Source organism: Myotis brandtii, unplaced genomic scaffold, assembly GCF_000412655.1.
Source record: "Myotis brandtii unplaced genomic scaffold, ASM41265v1 scaffold456, whole genome shotgun sequence".
Lineage (NCBI taxonomy): Eukaryota > Metazoa > Chordata > Mammalia > Chiroptera > Vespertilionidae > Myotis > Myotis brandtii.
In genome coordinates this window covers 1535852-1561870 of record NW_005367431.1, presented here as the reverse complement: position 1 = coordinate 1561870, position 26019 = coordinate 1535852, and the positions used below count along the sequence as shown (strand labels likewise).

The window sequence follows — 26019 nt, the reverse complement described above, 5'->3', positions numbered from 1 at the left end:
TCCCTATTTTCTTTCTTAACAGACAGTGTATATCTCAAAACTATTAAAAATGGCCTACCTACTATTCTTTGTAAGGATCTTGGCTCAGGAATATTTATTAAATATCCTCATAGTGTACCTATTTTAATTCTTATTTTCTATCACAATTTCTTCAAAATTCTGCCTGGTCATGTTCTCTAAAATACTAGTATAATGAGAACCTGGCAGAGAACTTGCTAAGCTGAAAGGAATTCCAGCTTCAGTTAAATCCATAGGCGTGGCCTACTTAGTGTGCTCAGGAAACACTTCCATGTACGGACTAGATGCATTTATTGCTCTGGTTCATGTTTCTTTGCAAAAAGTAATGTTTTAAGAAATATAATACAAAGGCAGATAAACTCAGGGCCATGTGGTGATTGTGGCAATGGTGGAACCTTGGGGAAAAGGCAAACTTATATCAGAGCTTAGCACGTCATTTTGAGCACTCTCCACAATTAACCCTCCCAATAGCCATATCAGGTAGATAGTGATGTTCTTGCTTTATATGATAAAATTGAGTCCCAGAGAGGTTCAGAGACCTGCTCAAGAAAAAGCCTCTTTTAAGTGAGGGAAGTGGAGTTAGACCCCACGTCTTCTATGTTTCAGTCCAGTGACATTCCCTCTTATAATATGGAAAAGCCATAATATAGATATGTGTGACTATTCTGCAGCTGTCTAAGTCACTTTGTCCCCAAATGAAAATGTGGTGGAAGTTACAGAGAGTGACTTAAGGAGAAGGTTGGAATTTGTGATGCCCTAATGCAGCGGTTCTCAACCTGCGGGTCGCGACCCCTTTGGCAGTCGAACGACCCTTTCACAGGGGTCGCCTAAGACCATCCTGCATATCAAATATTTACATTACGATTCATAACAGTAGCAACATTACAGTTATGAAGTAGCAACAAAAATAATTTTATGGTTGGGTCACAACATGAGGAACTGTATTTAAAGGGCCAGAAGGTTGAGAACCACTGCCCTAATGCTTTATAAAAAAGTAGGCATTTAAAATGGTTCTCTAAGATCTGGAAGCCACTAATGAATTGATTTATTAATACTGGACTCCTTTTATCTCTTAAATTCCCCAGATTGAGTCACACAGAATCTCCCAGAAACTGAAATTGGATCTCTTTCAGTCAATAGGAACCAGAAGTTGAGAATGAGAAATGAGGCCTTGCCTGTTGTTGAGACAGAAGTTCTCAGGGCTATTGTTTGGCCCCCGTGAAGATAATCTGGTTCCAGTGTTAAAATCATTCAATAAAAATAATTGAATTTTTTAGAAGAAAATAGTAGTTTCCTTTTTATTGGGGCTATTTAGATAGATCAATAGTTTACATTCCTGTTAATTAAACCAAGCCTCAAGCACAAGGTCAGAAGAAAATTAGCTTGGGATCCAAAAGCAAACAAGCCAAAAACACTATCATCAAAACAAACGACATTGTGTAACACTAATAATTATTTCTTCTTCATCAAAGAAAGTATTGTTGGTATTCTGTACTTGAGTCCCTACGTGTATTTATGTAAATGTGAAACTCTTATTGTTTGGAATATAGGGTTTGAGACCATTAAAGATGGTGTTGGTTCAGTAAGGTAGCCAGGGTATTTATGCAGTTTAGTGAAAGAATTTGTATTTTGGTCTGGTTGGACTATGAAAGTTCTTTCTGCAATTATCATTTGTGTTTCCTACTTCTCAGTTTAGTCAATTTGATAAAAATAAAATGTTACTTTAGCACGTTAATGGCCCTCCCTTAACATTTGTCTTGGATAATTTCAGCAAGAAAGCCCATATTTATTAATTTATTTATAATGTCTGTTTGAACATGCATATATATGAAGATAAAATTTGCACAGATATTCTAAAGATAGAGCTTTGAAAACATTGAATAGAATATGAGGGAAAGCTTTTTTTGAAAACGTAAACAGTATTTAGCACGTTAATGGCCCTCCCTTAACATTTGTCTTGGATAATTTCAGCAAGAAAGCCCATATTTATTAATTTATTTATAATGTCTGTTTGAACATGCATATATATGAAGATAAAATTTGCACAGATATTCTAAAGATAGAGCTTTGAAAACAGTGAATAGAATATGAGGGAAAGCTTTTTTTGAAAACGTAAACAGATAGTGATTCCAAGGCCCTTATTAGAAGCTAGCTTTATAATGGACATGACTGTGTTTTCTTCTTTCTTTCAAAACTTTTCTCTCAACTGTCTAATTCTGCTTGTGTTGGACTCAGTAACATTGCTGACTGGTTTATTTCAGTGTTTATCCTATATAATAAAAGGCTAATATGCAAATTGTCCCCTCAGTCATTCGACAGGGAGACTGGGAGTTCGACCGCTCACTATGACGTGCGCTGACCACCAGGGGGCGACACGGAACATGGTGGGTGTCGATTGCGTACTGTGCTACCTCTCGCTGGCTACTTGGGGACGGAGGTGCGGTGAGAATGCAGGGTGTCCATTGAGCTCGCTCTCACTCCCCCTGTTACCCTCCCCTGGGACACCAGGGCTCGCGCACCAGGGAAGCACCCACACAGCCTCTTTCGGGTGAGCCAGGCCAGCAGGAGCCGGTTTGTGAGGCTGGCTGGGAGAGAGCCCGCTACCCGCCCGCTTCTGTGCAGTGCCGCTGGGCAGCCCAGAGGCCCACGCTGCACCCTGGCCCATGACGTCCAGCTGTGCTCACCGCATCTCCGCATGGGGACTCAGGCGCCGTGACTCAGGCGGAGGGGGATGCACGGGACCCCGGGGGCCCAGGTGCTGCCCAGGGCCCAGAGGTGAGCTGGGACCTGCCCTTCCACGCCAGATTCTCATGCTTGGATCGCTGGCCAGGCCTAGGGACTGCACCCGTGCATGAATTTCATGCACCAGGCTTCTAGTAACATTATATATAATACTGGAGAATGCACAGAAACATAATAAGACACTGTAATTAAGCATAGAGACCAGGTCTGATAAAAGTTTGCCTTTTCCCCAAGATTCCACCATTGCCATAACCACCACTTGGCCCTGAGTTTATTATGTAAACATATTTAACTGCCATCTGTACATATTGTCAGTATCCTCATTTAACTAAGTCTATCCTGGAGATTGGATTACTGCTTTCTCTGATTAATCCCCAAATCACCTAAAAGGTTTCTCTTCTGAAATGACAATGAAACACTATCTGTTGAATTTGGTCAATTCATTCTGATGCCTCATACCTGATTTTAATAAAACAAGGTGTCAGCAGGAGAGAGAGAGAGAGAGAGAGAGAGAGAGAGAGACCATTCTGAAGTGAAGAATGATGTGTTGATCTATAATATCACTAATCTAGAGTTATTGTTCAGATCAAGTTTGGGAATCTTTAAGATTTTATATTCCTTGTTGCTATCATGACTTGCCAAGAGAGTAATAATTTTCTTTTAGTGTCTTCACTGCTGCAGAAGCAGGTATCTAATAAGGACATTTACTTAGGGATTAAATCACAGTTACAACCATATTTTTATTCACATTCCTGAGAATATCCCTGCCATCTCTAAATCAGAAACATTAAGCAAAATATAAATTGTTTACCAGACTCTTCAGGTTTTATAGATCACATCATTATGAAACCAGATATAAAAGTTTGCATAAGGAAAGAATGTAATAACATTTTTTAAAATAAGTCATGCATATTTATTTTAGGAAGGTTAGGAAGTACAGAAAAAAACAACAACAACGAAGAAAGAAATGAAATTATTTGCAGTCCTACCACTAGTGATATTTTAGTATAATATACCTTAAGGTCTTTTTCATGTGTATAATTATATACATAAGAAAGTATTTTTAAATGGATAAGAAATGAAACATCACATTATCGAGAGGAGGGTTTGGTCTTTGAAGTTAGCATTTTTGCCTTCTTTCCTTATTCCAACATCTAATCATGTCCTGAGATGAAAGTACTTCCCTGAAATCACATGGCAATGTTGGCAGTGATACTGTTGTTCACTTCATATTTATCTGCCTACCCAGGATCTTAATATATAGAAACATAAAAATGAGACAACACCAGGCTCTTGTCTTTCTTTTAACAGAGAAAGGGTTTGTTTTTGTGTTGTTACCCAAAGGTAAAGTTGATCTTCACTAAGCAGGGACAAGTGATCACATGTGTGGAGCAGAAATCACTACATAGACCTTCCAGAAAAAGACATATGGCTCTTGCTTATGTAGCAAAATTTAGAAAGATTTTCAGGATTTATTTTCATTGTGATGCTAATAGGATAAGATAGTTTTGTAAGCACAACTGCAGTTGTTCTGATAGTCTCTTCAAATATATAAATCCTTCAAGGAAGGCTTTATATAGTCTGTGTGGTTTTTGGGGGTTTTTTACTGGAAAAAACACACACACACAAAACTCTGGATTGCATTTAATGAAATGGCAGCAAAACAACTGTAAAACAACCATATACTGCTCTTACTGATATTTGGAATATATCCTGCTCTTACTGATAACTCTAATAAGGCAAGAAGAGGAATTTATAACTCCCCAAAGTACTAGTACATACATACATGGAGTTTGATAATCCTGAGATATATCCCTTTGAATAGTTTTCAAGAGAAAGCTTTTAGAAAAAAAAGATCCTCTGTCCCCCCTACCAAAGAAAATATTGAATTATCATACATAGTGGAAACCATTGACTTTTTAAGTAAAATTAAGAATTTTCCATCAATAGTGTTCCTACTCAATTAAATACTTGTCTAACATTCTTCCTCCTCATATTTTTGAAACCAACTAGTTAGCCTTGTAGTACTTTATACAAGCAGCTGGTCTTTCTATTGTGGCATCTTTTTTCTTGTAGATACCCCATCTGAATTAGCACCTTTGAATCACATTAAGTCTCAATTTTGTCTGTCATTGTGGATGATTCAGATGCAGTCATATATTCATGTCCCTGAGAAGTTCCCTTCAAAGTTTCCAGGCCACTTTGGTATTTGCAGTTGTTCAGAGTTTTATATAACCCAGTTGTCCTTGCTGATGGTCATAGCCAAAAGCACAACATTGTCAGTTAAAATTTCTCCCTGATGTTATATTCCAAATTTTGAGTGTTTTATGTCATAGAGATTTTATATCTTCTTTTTGCCTCAATCTTTTATTCTGGCTTTTCAGCCTTCTCCATTGATCAGTTGTTCTTTCTATCTGTCTACCTATTTATTTAAATTTAATTTGTTTTATTTTTTCCTTTACCATTTATCCTCTCTATGCTCTCTTCCACCTCTAGCCCCCCCCCCAATCCCACAATCACCACACTGTTGTCCATGTCCATGAGTCCTCTCTCTCTCTTTTCTTTTTTGCTTAAATTTTTTTCGCCTGTTGTATTCTAAGTAGAATGTTGAATGTAACTAATGAAAAATGCATGTTAGAGATATTTAGGGGAAAGGGAGGATATATATAGTACTTTCAACAATAAAGATTTAAAAATAAGATATTTAGGTTTTTTGTTTTTTATCTTTGTTTTTACTTGTTTTCAGTTGTCTGTATATTTGCTTACTGTGCTGTTTTAGTGGTTATAGGATAAAGTGCACTTGTGAAGCAAACGTGGGGCCAACAGAAGGCGATTTTCCAGTTGTATGTGACATGTGGCGTTTGAAGGGACTGTACATCTTTGAACAATCACAGTTACCTCCAGACCAGATTTCATGTCTATTATTGTTTTGTGTGCCAAACCCCAAAGTGATTGGGCTTGAATCTCTGAATGATGTGGACCCATTAGAGGACTGTTTTGATGGTCACAGATTGTAGTGGCTGAAAACATTCTTAAGCTGATTTTTTAAAAATGAAAGTTTCAGCCCTAGCTGGTTTGGCTCAGTGGATAGAGCATTGGCCTTTGGACTGAAGGGTCCCAGGTTCGATTCCAACCAAAGGCACATGCCCAGGTTGCGGGCTCGATCCCCAGTAGGGGGTGTGCAGAAGACGGTCAGTCAGTGATTCTCTCTCATCAATGATGTTTCTATCTCTCTCTCCCTCTCCCTTCCTCTATGAAATCAATAAAAAATATATTTAAAAAAATGAAAGTTCTCCAAAGAAAAAACGGGACAAATAATTATGATTGAAATGTGTGTGGTTCCTTGGAAATGCTGCACTTTTTGTATTTTCTATCATTGTAGTGCAGTTTGAATGAATGTGTACATCAGAGGTCTTCGTGTTTGCATCTTAAAATTAGGTAATGACCTCATCTTTTAAGCTTGAATTCATTTTTTTAAAATAGGTTTTTATTGATTTTTTTAGAGATATGTGTGACTAACACATATTAGGTGATCAGAGAGAGAGGAAGGGAGGATAGATAGAAACATCAATGAGAGAACATCAGTTGGCTGCCCCATGCACATCCCGTACTGGGGATTGAGCCCAAAACCCGGCATGTACCCTCACTGGGAACCAAACCAATAACCTCTTGGTTTATGGGTCAATGCTCAACCACTGACCCACAGCAGGCTCATTTTTTAATTTTAATTTTATACAATGTGTAGAGAGTTCCCTGTTCTCTCCATTTAGAAGTATACGCAATATAAATCTTTAATTTTGTAAGTAATTTTTATAATTATGATGTAACTCTATCCTATCCTTAAAACATTTAATATAAACCCTTTATGTGTGAAAAAAAGAAGAAAGAAAGAAAGAAAAGAATAGTGTTGGCCACTAAAATCAGACTTTGATAAGCAGACTTTGGATAACCTTTGTATTTCTCAAAAGTATAGTCAAGTTTGATGGATTTATCCTTTGGTCCTACTTGAAATGATTTCTGGTACCATGAAAAGAAATGGACTTTAGAACCAGAGACTGATTTGAGTTTAAATCCTAGCTCCATCACTTACTAGTTCTAAGTTGCTTAACCTCTCCATCTCTTCATCTATAAAATAGAGATAGTGACCCACCTCATGGTGAGCTGAAAAATTAAATGAGGAAACATGTTTAAGTGACTAGCACAGTACCTGGCACATGGTGAACATGTAATAATGTTAGTTTTCCTCTTATTTTACTGATGTAGGAGATAAAATGCTGAACTAGACAATAGCTCATATTTTATGTTCTTTCTAAACATACCTTTTCAGTTTTTGCATAGCACAGGGCGAAGCAGAATTTCTCAAGTCTGGATATTGTATACTTTCAACAAGTTTTTACTTAACATCTATTAGGTGCTAAAAACTGTACAAGAGAGTACATAGTAATATAGCTAAGTAATATAGTAAGTGCTTATCCCCCAAGGAGCTCATAGTCTAATGGAAAAGACTGATGACTAAAGCATTAATGACAGAGTACAATGGGATCAAAAGAGGAATGGTATCTAAACATACTCTGGGCAGCCAGGAAGGAACGTTCAGAAGAACTGACCCTTGAGCTGAGCATGGACTTCCAGGCAGAAGAAAGGATGTTGACAGTATTTACAAAGGCACAGAGGCAAAAGAAAGCATGCTCTGTTCTAGAAACTGCAAATAATTTTGAATTAATGGAGAGAAGGATGTGTGTGGAGGTGTAGCAGGGTGAAGATGGAGAGAGAGGTAGGAGTCATATTTTAAAGTATTTTCTGTCTTACTAAAGGGTCTGGACTTTAACCAGAAGGCAATGAAGAACCACTGAAGGGTTTTAAACTGCAAAATGGAATTTTCAATGTTTCTTTTTTAGAAATAACATTTTAGCAGAAGAATAGAGGGTATATTTAAGGAAGGTTTGAGATAAGAAAGAAGGTAAGAAGAAAAACTGTTTAATGCACGAGTAGTAAGCCAGGTGAGGCATTATAAGAGCCTGAATGAAGATAGTAAGTGTGGGGATCGAAACAAGCAGGTAGGTGGAATAGAATGACTTGCTGACGTAAGCTGTGGGAGATGGTGATGAGTGTAAGAAAGGCATTGAAGATGGTTCTCAGGGTTCTAGCATGGAGGACTGGATGAATGATGGCGCTGTCTACCAGCGTAATAGAAATGATGGAGGAGGTTGGGGTGACAGGTCCAGACGGCAGCAGAGATGAGTTTAATTTGGGGCATATTGCATTCCATATGCCTGGGAGGATGTCCAGTAAGTCGTTGGCTGTGTTGTCCAAGAGATCTGGACAACAGAGCCAACTGGAGAGGTGGATTTGACTTATGTGAGAATGCTGTAAGTGGCAATTTAGCTCAACTGTTATCAGTTTTCCTTTCCTTCCAATGACTAACACATATTAGGTGATCAGTAAATATTTGTTGAATTGATATTACTGTGGCTACAGCTTTTACTCTTGGTCTCCTCTGTCTATACTTTGAAAAAAATGATTGATCTAATTTTACTCAGCAGTAGGCAACTTTGGGCCAGGTGGTGCTGGCCTACACAATGTTTAATTCATAAATGGCTTCTTGATGACAGACCACCACTTATCACTTGAGTAGACTGGTATAAAATTGTCTCTTACTTAATTGATTATCTTAGGTATTTTCCTGGTTATTAATTAGCCTTCTCAGTTGTAAATGTATATATATGGAAAAGCCATAAAGTTCCTTTCCATGTGAATAGGTTTGGATGTGCCATTCACAGAGCTAGCATGTAGCAGTTTGAGAAAGCCTATTTGTTTATTATCAGCTAATCTATTTCTTTTTAAAAAATATACATTTTATTGATTTTTCACAGAGAGAGAGAGGGATAGAGAGTTGGAAGCATCGATGAGAGAGAAACATCAATCAGCTGCCTCCTGCACACCCCCTACTGGGGATGTGCCCACAACCAAGGTACATGCCCTTAGCCGGAATCGAACCTGGGACCTTTCAGTCCGCAGGCCGTCGCTCCATCCACTGAGCCAAACCGGTTAGGGCTAATCTATTTCTTGATTTCTCTATATCAACTTGTGTAACCCAAAAGAAATGGTAGGATAAGTGCCTTAGAAAGTACAATCTATAATAATAAAAGCGTAATATGCTAATTAGACCAGACGTCCTTCCAGACAAAGCCGCAGCAGGCGGGGGCCAAGGCAGAGGTGGCAGAGACCCCTGGCCATGGCGGTGGTGGGCAGGGGCTGGGGCCAAGGCCCTTGCACGAATTTCGTGCATCAGACCTCTAGTCTATAGATATAAAAGCCTAAGCGACCAGCCAACTGGCTGGTCATCAGTGCGTAGCTATGATGCGCACTGACCACCAGGGGGGCAGACTCTCAACACAGGAGCAGAAACCACAGGCATGGAAACATGGAACAGACTAATGAATCTCAGAGGGAAGGGGGCAGGGGGAGAGGGCGGGAAGAGATTAACCAAAGATCTTATATGCATACTAGAGGCCCGGTGCTTGGATTTGTGCATTGATGGGGTCCCTCAGCCTGGCCTGCGGGGATTGGGCTAAAACCGGCTCTCTGGCATCCCCCAAGCGGTCCCAGATTGGGAGAGCGCAGGCCAGGCCGAGGGACCCCACCCGTGCACCGGTCCTCTAGTATGTTTATAATATTACAAGTTCACTCTAGTGTCCCCAGGCCCTAGCATATTATAAGTGCTCAGATAATGTTGATTGAATTAAGTGAATCTATATGATACTTTAGAGTTTACAAAGTGCTTTCATTTAGATTATTGTATTTGATCCTCAGAACCCTATAAGTCAAATTGAGAATTATCCTCATTTTGGGTATGATGAAATCATATACCTTAGCAAGATATTTTATATATCTCTGTTATATCTGCCGACAGAGACAGTTTGCATGGTCATTTCTCAATTCAATTTTTTAATGTCCTTAGTCAATTTATAATAGTCAGTGAAAGACCTGCCTAATCGAAATTGTGATGCTCCTGTTTCAAGATGGCTTAGAAGAGCCCTGGCTGGTTTGGCTCAGTGGATAGAGCATCAGCCTGTGGACTGAAGGGTCCCGGGTTCAATTCCGGTCAAGGGCACATGCCCAGGTTGTGGGCTCAATCCTCATTAGGGGGCATGCAGGAGGCAGCCGATCATGTTCCTCTCTCATCATTGATGTTTCTATCTTTTTCTCCCTCTCCCTCTCTGAAATCAATAATAATAATAAAAAAGATGGCTTAGAAGAAAAGTGGCCTCAAGTTCTTGGTACACTGCCTCTTTTCTTGCCTTAACAGAGTGCTGGTTTATGTTCATCACAATATCACAATGTAGGCTGGTTTACAAGTAAAGGAGCAGCAGTGATGTGGGTACTAAAATGTGGAAGCTGGTCCAAGCATATGTCATTTAGTTCAGAAACACCTTCTTAAGAGAGCCTGTCTGGGATCCAGTTCCTATGTGGTATGTAATATGGTAAATTGCCCTTACTAGATTTTCAGGCCCAAGTGGCATATTTACAGCTTTCTGGTGAGTATTTGAATATGTTACTTCCCATGACATTTGGCTTCTTTTAGATTGTTCATTCGTTTTTCAAATGACTTGTTCTTTTCTTACCAGTGTGGACTCCTTCTCTTCCACCTTCAGCGCCTTTCTTTAAACTTTAGGAATAGGTCTACTGTGGCATTTCTTCTCATCCACATTCTCTTGAAAGTACTTATTTTAGATCTGTTTTCCCGTGATGTGAGGCGTTTAGCCTCAGAGGGAACTCTGTGTTTCCAGGATTCATTTCCCTTAGGGGTTGCAGATGTTAGTCATTCATCTGTGAAGAAATGACCTCAGCTGCTGGGTCACTTTTATTTTGTTTACAAAGAAATGTTCCACTACTTTTGATATTACATTGAATTCATGGCAGTAATTGGATTAAGCCTGTGCCAGATGAACTCAACTTTTATATCACTGCCAACGAAAGTCTAGATTTCAGCTTCTGCATTAGATGCTAGTATGATGATACATATGGCTTGGAGATATGAAACGTTTTTCAACTTGATCAGGCTCCTCAAGAATATGGTTTGATTGACTCTTAAGTTGCATTGTTCCTGTGTCTAGTAATGAGTTGGGTATTTGGGAATGGCAAAGTAACTCCTTTAAGTATGAGAGTATGTTATACAGGAAAGACCAAAATAATACAAAGTGCTTGGTACAGGGCAAGGGACATCGAAATTACTTCTCAGATTAACAGAGTTTTACAAACATGACCCAAATAAGTCTGGAACTGCTTAAGCTGCTTAATTCTTCCTTTGACTACCTCATAAGCTAAGATTATTAGTTTATATTAGTATTAATATTAATATCTTTGAGGCCTCTTAAAAATCATTGTTGATTCTCAGAGTTTACTATATTCCCCATTTATTCCTAATCTTCTTGCTTTTGTATGTGTTCATTCATTTGTAGAATATAAATGGCATTCGCACAGAGGAGGCGGCTGCCGTGACAAAGGGGCCATCTACCAACCCTGACTCTGAATGGGAGGGCCCTGAGCATTCAGTAATTCCTAGTAAGAGCCAAATGACTACCCCCACGGAGTCTCCACAAAGCTTTGACTTTGGCTCCCTCTCCATAAGCAGCAAGGAAACAGAAGAGAAGGAGCAGGGGGCTGCTGGCCATCTTGATATTAAGGAAATGCCAGGAGGCCCAAGTGGGGAATGTATAGGAGTGGAGGAACAGGCCAGTGCCTTAAAGTTCTCAGTATCACCAGCTTCCTCTCAGCTGCAACTTGGTGAAAAAAAGGCAGAGAGTAGTGAAGAACATGTTACACCAGGAGAGCCACTTGGAAAGCAAAATGGATCATTTCCTGACTCTTGTGTGGGTAACCAGTTCCCCACCCTCATTCGAAGTTTCCAGGTAGAAACTGATTTAATGATGCAGGTCTAATGACTCACTTTGGGAGAGGGCCAGAATCTGTTCTGTAGAGGAGGTGGAGGTGGAGGTGGTGGTGGTGGTGGTGGTGGTGGTGATGGTGATGGTAATGAGGGTAGTAGTCTGTCTGCTTTTCTCAAAATCACAGAATAAAATTGAAGCCCTTGATGACTATAAAGAAATTTAGTCAGAGGAATTAACTCCATGAAATGCTTTCTCTCTTGATGATTTAACAAGACTTTTGAGGGTGAACTCCATCTGTTTGCCTTTATGAAGCTGGTGTGTGTTTCTCTTTTCCTGCTCAAGTGTGGGCAATGTAAAGAGATGAATTTCTGAGACTTATATGAGGAGGAGCCTACAGTGTTCTGATACCATGCTCAAAAAACTCAAATACTCCTAATTAGAAGGGGTAACTGATTTATTAATGAGATTTCAGGCTCCCAAAATTTATTTATGTATTGCAGCCACACTGTACAGCCCACCACTCCCACTGACCCCACTCACAGGGGCTTCCATGATCATAGGCACTAACCTTCTATGCTAAGGTGGGTGGCCACATAACTGTATCACAGTCAAATGGTAGTTGTAGGGTGATTTATAGTCTTGGGGGAGGTGAACTGATGGACAAGAAGCCTTTGATATTCCACTGATGTTCATTCTTCTGAAATTCTGAGATTAATCACCAGGTGGTGGTAAAAGTGATTATTTTCTTTCCAGTTTTCCAAATATTGTTTCTTCTCAATTACTCCAAAGTGAATGTCTGACATTGATTTGAAAGAAGTTAATGAATTTCAGGGTAATGCATTTCAATGCCACTGCTGTTTCATGTACCACTTGAACTTAGTGGAGGAAATGTGGCTGGTTTTTTTAATGGTATGGTCACAAGGACAACAAAAGTGACTGCTATTCGGCAAATAGTTTTATTTTCAAATTCTGAAGGTCAGTCTGAAGTGTTTTCTATCACCAGCCATAATTGTCTGAGCTTATAACTTTCCATTAAGCATATGAAAGTGATTGCAGTAATGCTGTTCTTTAATATCCCTCATGATTTGACACCTTGTCAGCGCTACTTTGGAGTAGTGTCCAAGTCTTGGGCAGAGATTGAGCTAGGCTTTTGCTTGATTAGAGCTGTCACTTTGATCAGATCAGTGTCAGAAGATTAATTCTCCACAGCCTTCAGAAGATTCTGGTAACTGTGTCTTTACTGCTTCACAGCCTCCTCTGGTGAAGACTCAGACCGTCACCATCTCAGACACGGCCAATGCCGTGAAAAGTGAGATCCCAACCAAAGACGTCCCTATTGTCCACACTGAGACCAAGACCATCACCTACGAGGCTGCTCAGGTAGGACACGGTTTAACGTCTCAGGGTCAAAGGCTGGAGTAAACACAGTAAATAACCTTTGTTCACATGGTTTCTAATTATTTACTCCAATTAACACTAGGCTTTTCTGGGGCCGTTCTTTTTAGTAGAGATCACTGATCTAAGAATGAACCGACATACTTTATAAAATCAAAATTGTCTTGGATCTGATTGCTGATATCCACCCTGTTCACTTAGTGAAGGCAGTCTAGTGTAGTGGTTAAGAACATGAGTTTTGGGTCAAACAAACCTGAGTTCAGGTCCTGGCTTCTCCACTTATTAACTTAAGCAAATAACAGAATATCTCTGAGCCTTGCTGCCCTGCCCATCCCCTCCTCTAGTCCACATGATGTTAGTGCCTGTATCTACTTCATGATTTTGTTAGGAAGATTTTATAAAACATTGTACTGCATGGAATTGACTTGAGCACCATGCCTGAAAGCAGAAATAAGTAACAGCTATAATAATTGTAATCAATTAGTGCAATTAAATTAAATTTAACATCACATAAGAATTTAAGCATTTAAAATTCCATTTATGTCCTACTTTTAATAAAATTTCTCTTTTATTATTGGCAATTTGAATGAGCTAGGGTTGCTTATATTGAATTATTTTTCTTTTCTCTTTTTAATTCACAGGAGCCAACAGTAAGAAACCCTCTATAAACCAAGCTGTTAATTCACTCATTTATGTATTGCAGCCACACTGTATAGTCCACCACTCCCACTGACCCCACTCACAGGGGCTTCCCTGATCGTAGGCAATAAATATTTCTCTTTCAAAAAATGTTTTAAAATTTATTGATTTTTTTGGAGAGAGAGAAGAGGAAGGAGAGAGAGAGAGAGAGAGACAGACAGACAGACACAGGTTGTCATTTCACTTATTTATGCATTCATTGCTTGTTTCTTTGATTGATTTCAGACAGACAGACAGACACAGGTTGTCATTTCACTTATTTATGCATTCATTGCTTGTTTCTTTTTTTATTTTTTATTTTTTTGATTTCAGAAAGGGAGAAGGAGAGAGAGAGAGAGAGAGAGAGAGAGAGAGAGAGAGAGAGAGAGACCCATCTATGTGAGAGAAACATTGATCGACTGCCTCCCACACGCATCCCAACCGAGACTGAACCTAAAATCTGGGCATGTGCCCTGACTAGGAATCAAACTGGCAACCCTTCCCTGCACAGGACAATGCTCAACCAACTGAGCCACTCCAGCCAGGGCTAAATATTTCTTGAGCATTTATTTATTAGGCCAAAGCAGTGTACAGGTAAACACTGGCCATATCCTCCGGAACTCACATTTGATCAGGAGAGACAGACAATAAAACAACAAATAAATATATAAATTTCAGTCAGTAATACGTGCTATACAGAAACTAAAATAGTTAAACAATCTGAGTTAACATGAAAGGTTGCTACTTTGGGGCTGGAGTAGTCAGGGAAACCCTCTCTGAGGAGGTGACATTTTGGCCAAGGCCTGCAGGATGACTAGCTGGATCACTCGTTGCAAGATCTGGGGGAGGATTAAGTGAAACGACGTCTGTAAAGTGCTTGGTGCATTCACAGACATGTAATGTTAGAACGCGTCCCCCTTCTCTTTCTTGTGGTCTAGAGCATGGAATTTGAGTTTGGTAAATAATGAGAGGTCGCTTGAAGTTTTTTAATAGTGGTGATAAAGTGGCATAATGAAAGCAACAATTTTGGAAGATGATTCCTAAAGCTGTGTGCTGAATATGTTGAAGTAGGGGAGCGCCTGGAGACAGGACTGTGACTAAAGCAGGTGTGGGGAGATGCTGGTGAGGAACTGAAGTGTAGCCTGAGGACATGTGAAAGAGAGAGAGAATGAATAGGACTTGGCAGTGAAGGGGACTAAAAGGAAGGAATAGGAAATGACTTTAAGATTGTGCACACAATTAGCCAGAGGATGTAGGAAAGAATTACTTGCTTATGGGAGGGAGCCCTTTACGTTGTCACTACAATGGAAACAACCTAAAGGTCCATCAGTGGGAAACAGGTTAAATAAATTATGGTACATTCAATGAAGGTAAGTCTATGCAGCTATTTTTAAAAGCTTCTGATGGGAATAGACTATGTGATAAACTGATAAATGAAAAAGCACAGTGCAAAAACGGTGTAAGTAATCTGTAGAAAAACGTGCCTTGTACAGAAGCACCAGATACTTTTTGGCAATTATAATTGTTTATTTGTTATAAGTATTTCTACTTCTATTTTTATTTTATTGCCAGCCGAGTAAGCCCAGGAATCTTTTTGTTATTCTTCTACAATTCTACATGTTGGGAAACAGGGTGAGAGGAGATAGGGAGCCAGAATAGGGTTTTACTGTTTGTGTATATGTGCATGTGTGTGTGCATGAGGTCAAATTTACATCCAGTGAAATGCACAGATTTTAAGTGTTGCATTTGATTGGCTTTGACAAACATATACCTGTGTAACCAAGACATATTTGGGATACAGAACATTTCCATCACTCCTTTCTTTATAACTTTTTCTAGTCAGTCCCTACCCCTCTAGCAACTATTCTGATTTCTATCACCATAGCTTAGTTGTTCTTGGACTTCAAATAAATAGAGTATGAAATAGTACACTTTTGTGTCTGAACATGTTTTTCAGGCTCATCCATGTTATATGAATCCATAGTTCACTGTTTTTTATTGTTGAATAGCATTCCATTGGGTGAATATACCACAATTTGTTTATCCTTTTATTTGTTGATGGACATTTGAGTTGATTCCAGTTTGGGGCAAATATGAATAAAGCTGCTATAAACCTTTGTGTGCAAGTCTTCCTGTGGACATGTGTTTTCACTTATCTTGGGTAAACACCTCAGAGTGGAATTGCCGGGTCACCGGATAAATGGATGTTTACCTTTATAAGCAACTGTCAAAGCCACAGAACCATTTTGAGGAAACATTGGTAAGAGGGTCAAAGAAAAGAAGCCTGGTGTGGGAAGAGTATGAGTTGGAAATCCTAACAATGTCTCCTCTGTCTTCCACCTCCGTCAGAGACAGAAAGGGAGGAGTAAGGGGTTCAAGGGAAGGTAGAAAAAAAGCCACAGGTTTAGTAGAGGAGGAGCTCTTTAAAAAGGTTTACCCACCCTGGCCGGTGTGGCTCAGGTGTTGGTTGGGCATCAGTATGTGCACTGAGCAGTTGCCAGATCTATTCCCGGCCAGGGCATATGCCCAGGATACGGCTCGATTCCTAGTCTGGGCGTGTGCAGAAGGAAGCCAATCAATGTTTCTGTCTCCCTCCCTCCCTCCCCACCTCCCTTCCTTTCTCTTCCTCTCTCTCTTCCTTCCTCCCTTTCTTCTTCCCTCCCTCCCTTTCCCTCTCCCTTCTTCTCGCTCTAAAAATCAATTTAAAAAATAAAAAGGTTTAGCTCTCCTGGCATGCAAATTTATATTCATATAACAATTTATAAAATTATTTCTGTAATCTCTTTTGACCTTCAAAACAATGCTATGGTGGAAACAGAGCACTTACTACAGTATTACCTGTTATAAATGGGAAAACTAAAACTCAGAGGAGTCAGACTAACTTGCTCAGTTATTTGAGCTGGGACCCAAACCTCAGTCTTCAAACAAGAAGTTTCGTGCTTTAAGTCTTATTTCAAATGCTTATTAACTATAGAACTGTGACCAATTACTTAACCTCTCTGGACCTCAGTTTTCTTAACTATATACAGTGAGTATATAACAGGACCTACTTAAGTGTAATTGAGATAACAGTTGCTTTATGTGCTTGGCACATAGTAGGAGTGCAGTAAATATTAGTTAAGTCTGAATCTAAGGTAGATAAGAGGGTCTGGGCTGAAGAAAGTATCAGCGAACTAGCCAATAATATACCCAGTATGATAGTGCTATATGTGTGAGACTTAGGTGACATGACCATGTTCCTTCTCTTTGTCTTGTCTAAATTCCTACTTGGAAGGGAACCCAGCTAGGAATTCTTCTCCTTCCTCCACCTGATCCCCCACCCCATATCTCAATAAAATGTAGTCCTTAATAAAATGTAGTCCTACTCATAAAAAGGTTGGAGGCCTCTGCTTATAATACAGATGACTTGTATAAAGTGGCAAAGAAAGATAGTGGCCTAACACATGTTTGCTTCAGGATTTTTTGTGAAGATAATTGCTATTCTCTAAATTCCTTTCTGAGACAATGTGCAATGCCAGTACCAGGTATTTTAGATCATTATCATCTGAAAAGCATGTTGCTCTACGCAGCCTCTATCTTCCTAGTCTTGTTTGTTTCCATAATGGTTGTGGGTTAATCAGCCGGTCTGAGTCTAAAGGCCCTAACTTTTCATCAAGTTGAGTTTGGCCCCTACCAACCATCCCTCTTCCTTTTTGCTAATGTCATTTCTTAGCCTGGTCATAAAATGTTTGTCTTTCTCATAATGTGGTGAGCTCCAGAGAAACAAGAAGTAGCCCAGCCCTGTTCTCCATATAGATGAACTGTATTTTGAATACTTTTGAATACTTTTTTTTTTTAATTTAGAGGGGGGGAGAAGGAGAGAAATATTGATGTGTTGTTCCACTTATTTATGCATTCATTGGTTACTTCTTTTATGTGCCCTGACTAGAGATTGAACCTACAAACTTGGCATATTGGGACGATGCTCTAACCAACTGAGCTACCCAGCCAGGATCTGAATACTTTTAAATCCCTCCTATAATAAGGAGGATCCATTTCAATAACAGAGTTGTTATCAGAAATGTCTTTGAGATAGTGTCTATATCTCCTTACACTTTGCCTTAAATGGACATTTCCTACCTCATTTGTTCCAGTCTCCCATCTCCATCTTCAAAGAAGATAGCCTGAGGTTCCCTGGCCTTTCCGAGGCCTTTCTGGAAAGCTCTCCCTATGATTCAGAACCCGCCCATGCCTCAGCAACCAGGAGCCTGCCCCTTTCCTGTTCTGGGTGCTGTGTATAAAGAGCTCCAGATCTGTAGAGAGGACAACTGTCACTCGCTAGCTTTGAGTTTGCGGGCAAGTCATTCCCCTCTGTGAGCCTGAGTTTTCTTACCTGAGAGTATAAACCTCGGCCCTTTGAACTGTTTCATGGGGCTGTGTGAGCATCAGGAAGATTGTGACAGTGCGTAGTTATTGTTACTCTCGTTGAACCTACGGCTACACGCTGCCTCCTCTTTCTGATCTACCCTTATTACTGACCCAATGCTAAGGGAAACTGGGCCCCTCCAACTTTTTTAGAGGGAGCCATGTTGCCAGGGTATTTTTTAAAATTTGATTTATTAAGAGATCACTGTAAAGGAATCGGGGGGTTTGATTTAGAATGGACAGCTAAAGAGCAAAACTGCATCCTACATTTGACCACCAGGCTTCCTTTGAGGCATACTGACGGGTTGTGCTTCCTTCCCCTCTGTAGACTGACGAGAGCAATGGGGACTTGGACCCAGGAGTCTTGCTGACAGCTCAGACCATCACCTCTGAGACCACCAGCAGCACCACCACTACTCAGATTACCAAGGTAACAGACCAGCCAGTGCTTCCTGCTGGAATCCGGTGGTGCAGCAAGCTCACTGCCTCTCTGCAGGAACGACCCTGGTCCATAAACCAGGGTTTTCTGCTCCATCCCCTTTGAGCCAAATTATGCCAAGTGTCCCAGGTGGAAGGACCTGCTGCTTCCCCAGGAGTAAACCTGGAGAGACCCTGAGAGTACCCCCGCCTACTTAGTAGTCTCATAAGTCACATGTGGTTGTTCTTTTCACATCCGTCTGTCTCTCCGATTAGTGAGTCTCTTATCTGGCGGTGGAGGTAAGTTTAAAAAGTCAGTTTAAGGGCAAGTTTGTTGGTATTATAATGCAAACATATTTTCCAAGCCAAAAAATCAGAACTCAGGGTCCAGCAAGGAATTTTTATGTCATGTCCAGGATCAGGGCCATGGGAACTAGAGTTTGGATGCTGAAATATTGGAATGATCACAGTAGTGCTTATGGGGGCAAGAGGGACAACCTACCTAACATTGGGACTGCTCTCGGGAACTCAGGGACAAGCCATGTTTGCTGTAGCACTGGAAGAAAATGCATTTTCTTATTAGCAGGAAATCTAGATTTCTGACCAGGCTCTGCCATCAACACACGATGACTGGAAGCCAGTTACTTCCCATACCTAGACCTTGGTTTTCTTCATGTGTCAAGTCGGGAAACCAAGCCACGCTGAGGGGATTATTTGAGGCCCTTTTGACATCAATAATATGAAAATGCTTTAAAGTAAAGAACCCAATTTCAAGTTGTGTGAGACTCTTGGTCAGTCTTCTGATTTTTTTTTCCTCCTGAAAATAGTCAAATAAAATATACAGTAATGAAGAAACAAAATAGATCTATTTTGTTTACTCACTGAATTTCTGTGGTATTTATGAGAAAGAAAAAGGGGGAAATAAACAACTAGAGAATTCTGACTTTCGGTTTAACTTATTGAAGATTTTAGCAACCCAAGGGGATAGAGGTGTGTTCATTTAGCAGGTTCGGCCAAGATTTTGGACAAGTAGGTGAGAAGCTATCCTATCCAATGCCTAGCAGCAGATTAAAATTTAGAGTGGAACTTTCAGAATAATCTCTTGCTGTTTCTTTTTCTTTCTTTCTCATATGACCCCCTCCCTTTGGTTTCAGACTGTCAAAGGTGGGATATCAGAGACCCGGATTGAAAAGAGAATTGTGATCACAGGAGATGCTGATATTGACCATGACCAGGTGGGAATGCTGAGGAGACCCTGGGCATGGGAGGGGTCCTGGGCAGGAAGACTGATGGATGCAAAAGACACCTCTGCCAGCTTCCCCTCCAAAGAGCCCCCTCAGCTACTGTCGCTCTTACGCAAGAAGAAAGACAGAAGGAATCAGATCACAGAGGCTGTGGGTGGGGGCCGTAGACTGGGGAAGCAAGGAGGTGTAATAGGAAGAAATGGACTTCACACTCCAAACAGCTGAGTTTAAATCCTAGTTCTTAGCAAATCCTAGCTCTCAACTCCCTAGGCTTCCGCTTCCTCATCTATAAGATGGCATTTTCCTCCCAAGGTTGTAAGACTGAAGTGAGATACAGCATGTGGCACATGGCGGGCTCCAAGTAACTGGAGCTGTTGCTCTGCGGGGATATCGGGTCCTAAGCCTCTGCTAGGAACAGCAGGTGACAGCAAAGCAAAAGGAAGGTGTGACCTCTACCCTCAGGGCTGTCGTAGCTGAGGAGACAACTAGGGGGACATAGACCGGACTTGATTTCTGCCCTAGATCTATCACTGACTTACTGTGTGACCTCGGGCGAATCACTTTAACTCTGATTTTTTTTCCCTCTCCTAAAAGAGTACGTTGATCTAGATAATTTCTGGGCCTTTCTGAGAGCTAAATTCTATGTTTTTATGTTAATTAGGTGCTAATTGTGTGCTACAAGCAATTAGCAAATAATAAGGTCAGGATTAATGTTCCCAATTCTCTGCCAGTGAGGTTAGAACTAATGCTGCAGAGAAGAGGGGGTGGAAGACACTGCATGCAGATGCTTCTGGAATCATTGACAGGAGCGCTGGAGCAGTGATGCTGTGGCCTCTATGCTGATATGCTGAGTGCCTTAAAAAAAGAAAAAGAAAAGAAAACTTGAGCTGAGTGCCGGCTGTTCCCTTGGTAGCAGGCTTGAGACTTACAGCTAAGAATGCTGGGCTCAGGGTCCCAGCAGCAAGGCTGCTCCCCAGGTGGGAGGCCTTGCAGCCTGTCTGCCCCAGCTCAGTGGATCCTGCTGCATCACCAGCCTGCACCCCCTCCTCAGTCTCATGTGATCTGGGCCCCCACGCTGTGCTTGCTCAGGCTGTGCTGGACAGCAAGAGCAACGGGCAGAGAAAGTGCGTGGGGCTCAGGGTGAGGTAGACCTGGGTTGAATCCTGACTCCATAGCTCACTGGGTGCCTGCCCTTGCGCAGATGATTTTACTTCTCTGAGATGTGGTTCCCTTTCTATAGAATAAAGATAATCGGAGGTTTCTTCAGGGCTGTTGTGACAAAGGGACAAGCACACTTGATAGCTCAGGGAGATGCTCCGGGTCCCGCGGTTCTCTAGGTACTGAGGGCTACGGGAAAGGAGGTGTGGTGCCCCTGGATGGGTTGCGGGAGCACTTTCAGGAGGACTATTCAGGAGAAGCTGTGTGATGCAGGCTTTCATAGAGAGGCAGGTGAAGGCCGGAGTAACCAAAGAGAGGGCGTGGGCTGGGCCTTAAAGCATGAGCAGATGAGTTGAGCAAAAAGAGGTCAAGGAGGGTGAGGATTAACCAAAAAAAAGATCAAAAGAGGATTTCCCTTCTTCCCCTGTTGCTCCATCTTAGAGATGGTTCTTTTAAAAGTATATTTATTGATTTTTAGGGGATGGGGGGAGGGAGAGGGAGAGAGAGAAACATCAATGTGAGAGAGAAACACCAATTGCCTGCCTCCCACAAGCCCCCTACTGGGGATCAAGCCTGCAACCCCGGACATGTGCTCTGACTGGGAATTAAACTGGCAACCTTTTGGTGCCCTAATGATGCTCATCCAACTGAGCCACACCAGCCAAGGCTTAGAGACGGTTCTTTTTTTAAAAAATATATATTTTCTTATTGATTTTTAGACAGAGAAGAAGGGAGAGGGAGAGAGAGAGAAAAAAACATCAATGCATGAGAGAAATGTCAATCGGCTGCATCCTGCACACCCCCTACTGGGGATTGAGCCCACAACCCGGGCATGTGCCCTGACCAGGAATCAAACCCGAGACCTCTTGGTTCATGGGTCGACGGTCAACCACTGAGCTACACCAGCCAGGCTTAGAGATGGTTCTTAAGAGCTGGGTCAACAGTCAGCTGGTCAAATCTAGCTAGAGTCCTTTTTAATGGGGGGAGAGGGGCACTTCTCTGAGAATTGGTGTGCCACCAGACTCCAAAGGCTAAAGGCTCAGAGACTTGCAGCCCAAGGAGAGTAGTGGCTTCATTGTTCTTCTTTCCCTCTGCTCCCTCTAGCTCACCTGAAATAATCAAACCCCTTCAGATGCTAAGACAGCCCCCCCCCATCTGAAAAACTGTGTGGTAAAGAGGACAGTCCAATGGACTTGAGTTAAAACGCCTGTTGTGTTACTTACTAGCTGTGAAACGTTCAGCACTTTAACCACTGAACCTCCGTTTCTTGTTTATAAAAGGGAAATAATGATTCCATCCTCGTGCACTGGGTTGTTGTGAAGATTAACTACATAATAATAAGTAATGTGGTTAGGCTAGTACATGGCATGGAACTAGGCCCTCCCGCTCTTTCTTTCTTCTCCCTACTTTAGCCAAAGCCACCTCTTCCTTTTGGTAGCACGAGTCTTCCTTTTCCTCTCCTGTTCTGAACTTCCCAGGCACCGTTTGCTGAACACAGATTTTGCTTTGTCCTTTAGACTCACTTCTGAGTGGATCCTCCCAGACCCACCCAGCAGGTGCAGCCTTCACCCCTGAAGTCCCTCTCTGATTCCTTAAAGATGCTCTAACCCTCCCTGTCTCTGTGCCTGTAGGCCAGGAGCCTCCCTGTGCAGGATAGAGTGGAGACGGTCATCATCAGCTTGGCTTAGCCTGAATGCTGCCCTGGTGCTGCAGACAGGATTGAATTTGCCAGGAAAATGCTGTCCTGTGACCTTACCTCACTGGCCAAGCTGCTTCCTGCCTGATGGGTGCCCTTTCTGTCCTCCGCAGGTCCTGGTGCAGGCCATCAAGGAGGCAAAGGAGCAGCACCCGGACATGTCAGTGACCAAGGTGGTCGTCCATCAGGAGACTGAAATCTCTGAGGAATGAGCTCAGGTAGGGGCTATTCCTGCTGTAGTGGAGGGTGCTCCCTCTCCAGCCTCAGAGAGCACTGGCCAGGAACCCTGGCCACTCTGGGAGCCATCCCCCCAGAGGCGTCCACCCTGGAGCTGGGTACAGTGAAGGCAGAGGAGAGGTTGACGAGGGCGACATGGGAGGTTAGTAAGTATTTGGCTCCAACTAAAGCAGCCAGGTCTCCTGTGTCCTCCCGCCCTTACTGCCTGCAGTGCTGGTTGGAGGCGATGCCCCAAACGTGGAAGCAAACCCCGCCCACCTCCTGAATCTTCATGCAGTCCCTGCTGCTCCACCTTGCGCACCTCCCCTTCTCCTCTCTGCTCTCACGGAGAAGAGCCAGAGAACAAAACCAAGAAAGACAGGGCCAGGCTGCCTGGAGACGGAGGGGCTGGGGGACAGGGAGAAATGACTGAAGTTCTCGCAGCAGACTAGAGAGTTGGCAGCAGGGTAGCTGCTTTTTGAGAGACAGGGATCCAGATAAATTCATGCCTAAAAGTGATTTACAAATGACTGGAAGATGCTATCCATCACCAGTCAGGACTGGGCCTTGATGATTACTTGTGGCCACAAGAACTTGGTGATGGGACTGGGTGAGTCTCCTTGCAGGATTTATCAGCTTTGCTTTTCTTTCCTCTAGGAATCACTTACCCCCGACTCCCTGCCCGACTCCCATCCAAGAGAAAACCAGAGAAACAACGAAGAAGCTAACCTGCAATAGTCAGACTTCAGACTTTCAAGGTTCTAAACCACCAGAAAATTAATTCATTTTCTATTTGGAGTTTATACCAACAGAGTCTTTTAGACATCACTGACCTTTTGAATATCTTTTTCTATATTGTGATACTAGAACTGTTCAACTTTTCACTCTACGAACTGTTTTTAAAGAGCTTTTTGGTTTTTTATGGGGTGGTTTGTAACCCCTTCAGCCCAGCCTCTCCCCATTGATTTCCAACCCAGATGCTGACAGGGCCCACAGAATTCTTCTGGAAGCCTCCAAAGACTGTCCGCTGTGTTGGGGCCAAAGCCAGCTGCGTGGGGCTGCCCTGCTCTCCCTTAGTTTTATACCCTTTGGGCGACAGTAGAAACTTTAAAAACCAGCCCTTTCTCAGAGCCAATGATGTGACTTTACAGGAATGTCGGGCAGGGTGCTGCCCGATCCACAGGCCCAGCAAAGCCTCTGTCCCTTTGCGGAGGGTGGTCTCGGGGAGGCAGAGACCTCTGCCAAGAATGTGGTATTGCTTTTCCTTCCTCCCTCCTGTTCTTTCTTTTTGGAGATTCTTTAGATCAAAGATATAAGAAGTTGCTCAGCACTATCTGATACTGTGAATGTTTTAACAGATCCGTGGCCTTCACCTTCCTGCCCTCCGACCCCTTTTACCTCACCAGAAGCACTGGCTCTGCTAGGTACTCCCCCACCTCCCATCTCAGGAGAGCAAAACTCACAGGAAAATAGGCACTTTGGGCCAAAAGCACTAATGGCACATTTTTAGTGGTGATTTGGGCAAAGAAAATGAATGAGGTTTTTGAAAGGTTTTCTAGTTCTGGGAATGTGCACTGCACACAGGGGAATGGGGAGTTCACCTCGTTCAGGTTCTGCTAAGAAGCATTTCCAGGTGGCCACCCCGACCATGTGGCAGCTCTCAGAGCACAGGGCCACGCGTCAGGGGGCCTACCCTTCCCTCAGCTCTGTCACCAGCTCAGCACACTTCTCCTTGCTGCTCCCTTGTCTGTAAACTGGAGCAGATCTGTAACGCCCTTCCCGCACCGGGAAGTCACATTGGGGACAAGCTAGCATGAGGGGTGTCCTTCCAGGCCTCTTCCCCCCGCCCCTCCCTCTCTGCTGACAGATCCTGAGGTTTGGCAATTCTTCCTGCAGTTGTGTGTGTGTGTGTGTGTGTGCATGAAGAAAAGCAGGCTCTGTCCAGGTAGGAAACGAAGAGGAGAGGGACTTGGCAGTTTTCCTAGTGACTCAGACACATCACAGTAACAACTCTCGCTGCAATTTTATTTTTATTTCACTTGAGAAATAAAGACTTCCTCCAAGCCACCCGAGGTCTCTGCCACCCACCCACCCACCACACTGGACCTGCATTTATAAGTGGAGGGCCCACAGAACCTGGCTGTCAGGGCGTCTTCAACGCCTTTCCCAGACCTCCCACCCCCCACCCCCGTGTGTGCAGCAGGGCAGCCGAGGGTGAGGGGACAGCAGTCATCTCAGCGACTGGAGCCACAGCTGTGGCCTTACCGACCCCCAGGAATGCTCATGGGAACTGTCTGCCAGGATCTCAGCCCCAGGCTGGTGGTTTTACAAATCTCTCTCAAATGTATTATTTTGGTGACAAAAATGAAGGAGCTTTGTAAAATTTTTAAAAATTATGAATCATATCAAGTAGTTGTTTACATTTGACAAAATAGGAACTATGGCAGCAGAATCAAATTGGCAAAATCCTTAGGTTAAATAGGCAATAATTAAGTCTGCTGTTTTGGCCTTTTGTAGTAAGAGAAGTGGCTGTAGTGTTTAGACAAGTGTTTGGTCTTGCTTCTTGTACTGCATTTTTCAATAAACTTCAAAAAAAAAAAAAAGGACTGAATCTGTGAGGATTGATCAACTTTTAAAGTTATCTTCCCCTCTTGCTAAAAAGAAAGTTACCCACATTGGCCAAAACGCAGCTTCAATATCGTATAAAAAGGTCTCTGAGAATTGGCAAATGCCTTTGGCCAACAGAAGGGAGATTTTGCAGCATAGACCAGGACAAGGAGAGAAGGGGCTCCCAGACCTGCTTGGGAGGGGCCAGGCCCTCAGCAGGAGGCACTGGCAGTCTGTAGCCCTAGGAGGATATACCCTGCATGGCTGAGGGAAGAAAGGGATTGAGGTGGTGAGAGTTAAAGGCTCAGTCCCCATCCCAGATGGCAGTGAAGGGTCACAACTGTACCCCATTGCCCATCTTCCTGGAGGCCCAAACCCCATGACCAGTGCCACCTTGGAGGGAGCCTGTCCCAACCTGTAACATCTCAACCTACCTTCCAAGTCTTAGGGGTTCTTGCCCACCATTGGGGTTTGCCAAGACACCAGGTGCATCTCCCAATCGCCCTGGCCTGGCCTTCCAGCCTCCTCAGGTACCTGTTCAGGGCTAAGGCCA

General features: G+C 42.5%; 1 protein-coding gene across 12 annotated transcripts in view; it reads left to right on the top strand.

Moving 5' to 3' along the window:
* The window catches only part of EPB41 (erythrocyte membrane protein band 4.1), a 112403-nt gene extending 86941 nt beyond the window's left edge, over positions 1-25462 (top strand). For 7 of the 12 annotated variants that reach the window (XM_014546806.1, XM_014546805.1, XM_014546804.1 and 4 more), the window contains 5 exons: positions 12903-13031; positions 18457-18558; positions 19700-19780; positions 22757-22861; positions 23517-25462. In XM_014546806.1, coding sequence (XP_014402292.1) covers positions 12903-13031; positions 18457-18558; positions 19700-19780; positions 22757-22855 — 411 coding nt within the window. In that variant the 3' untranslated portion in view covers positions 22856-22861; positions 23517-25462. Of the gene's footprint in view, positions 1-11222; positions 11673-12902; positions 13032-18456; positions 18559-19699; positions 19781-22756; positions 22862-23516 lie in introns of all 12 variants that reach the window. The other 5 variants (XM_014546796.1, XM_014546798.1, XM_014546797.1 and 2 more) reach the window with 2 other exon arrangements.
* The last annotated feature ends 557 nt before the right edge of the window (positions 25463-26019 follow it).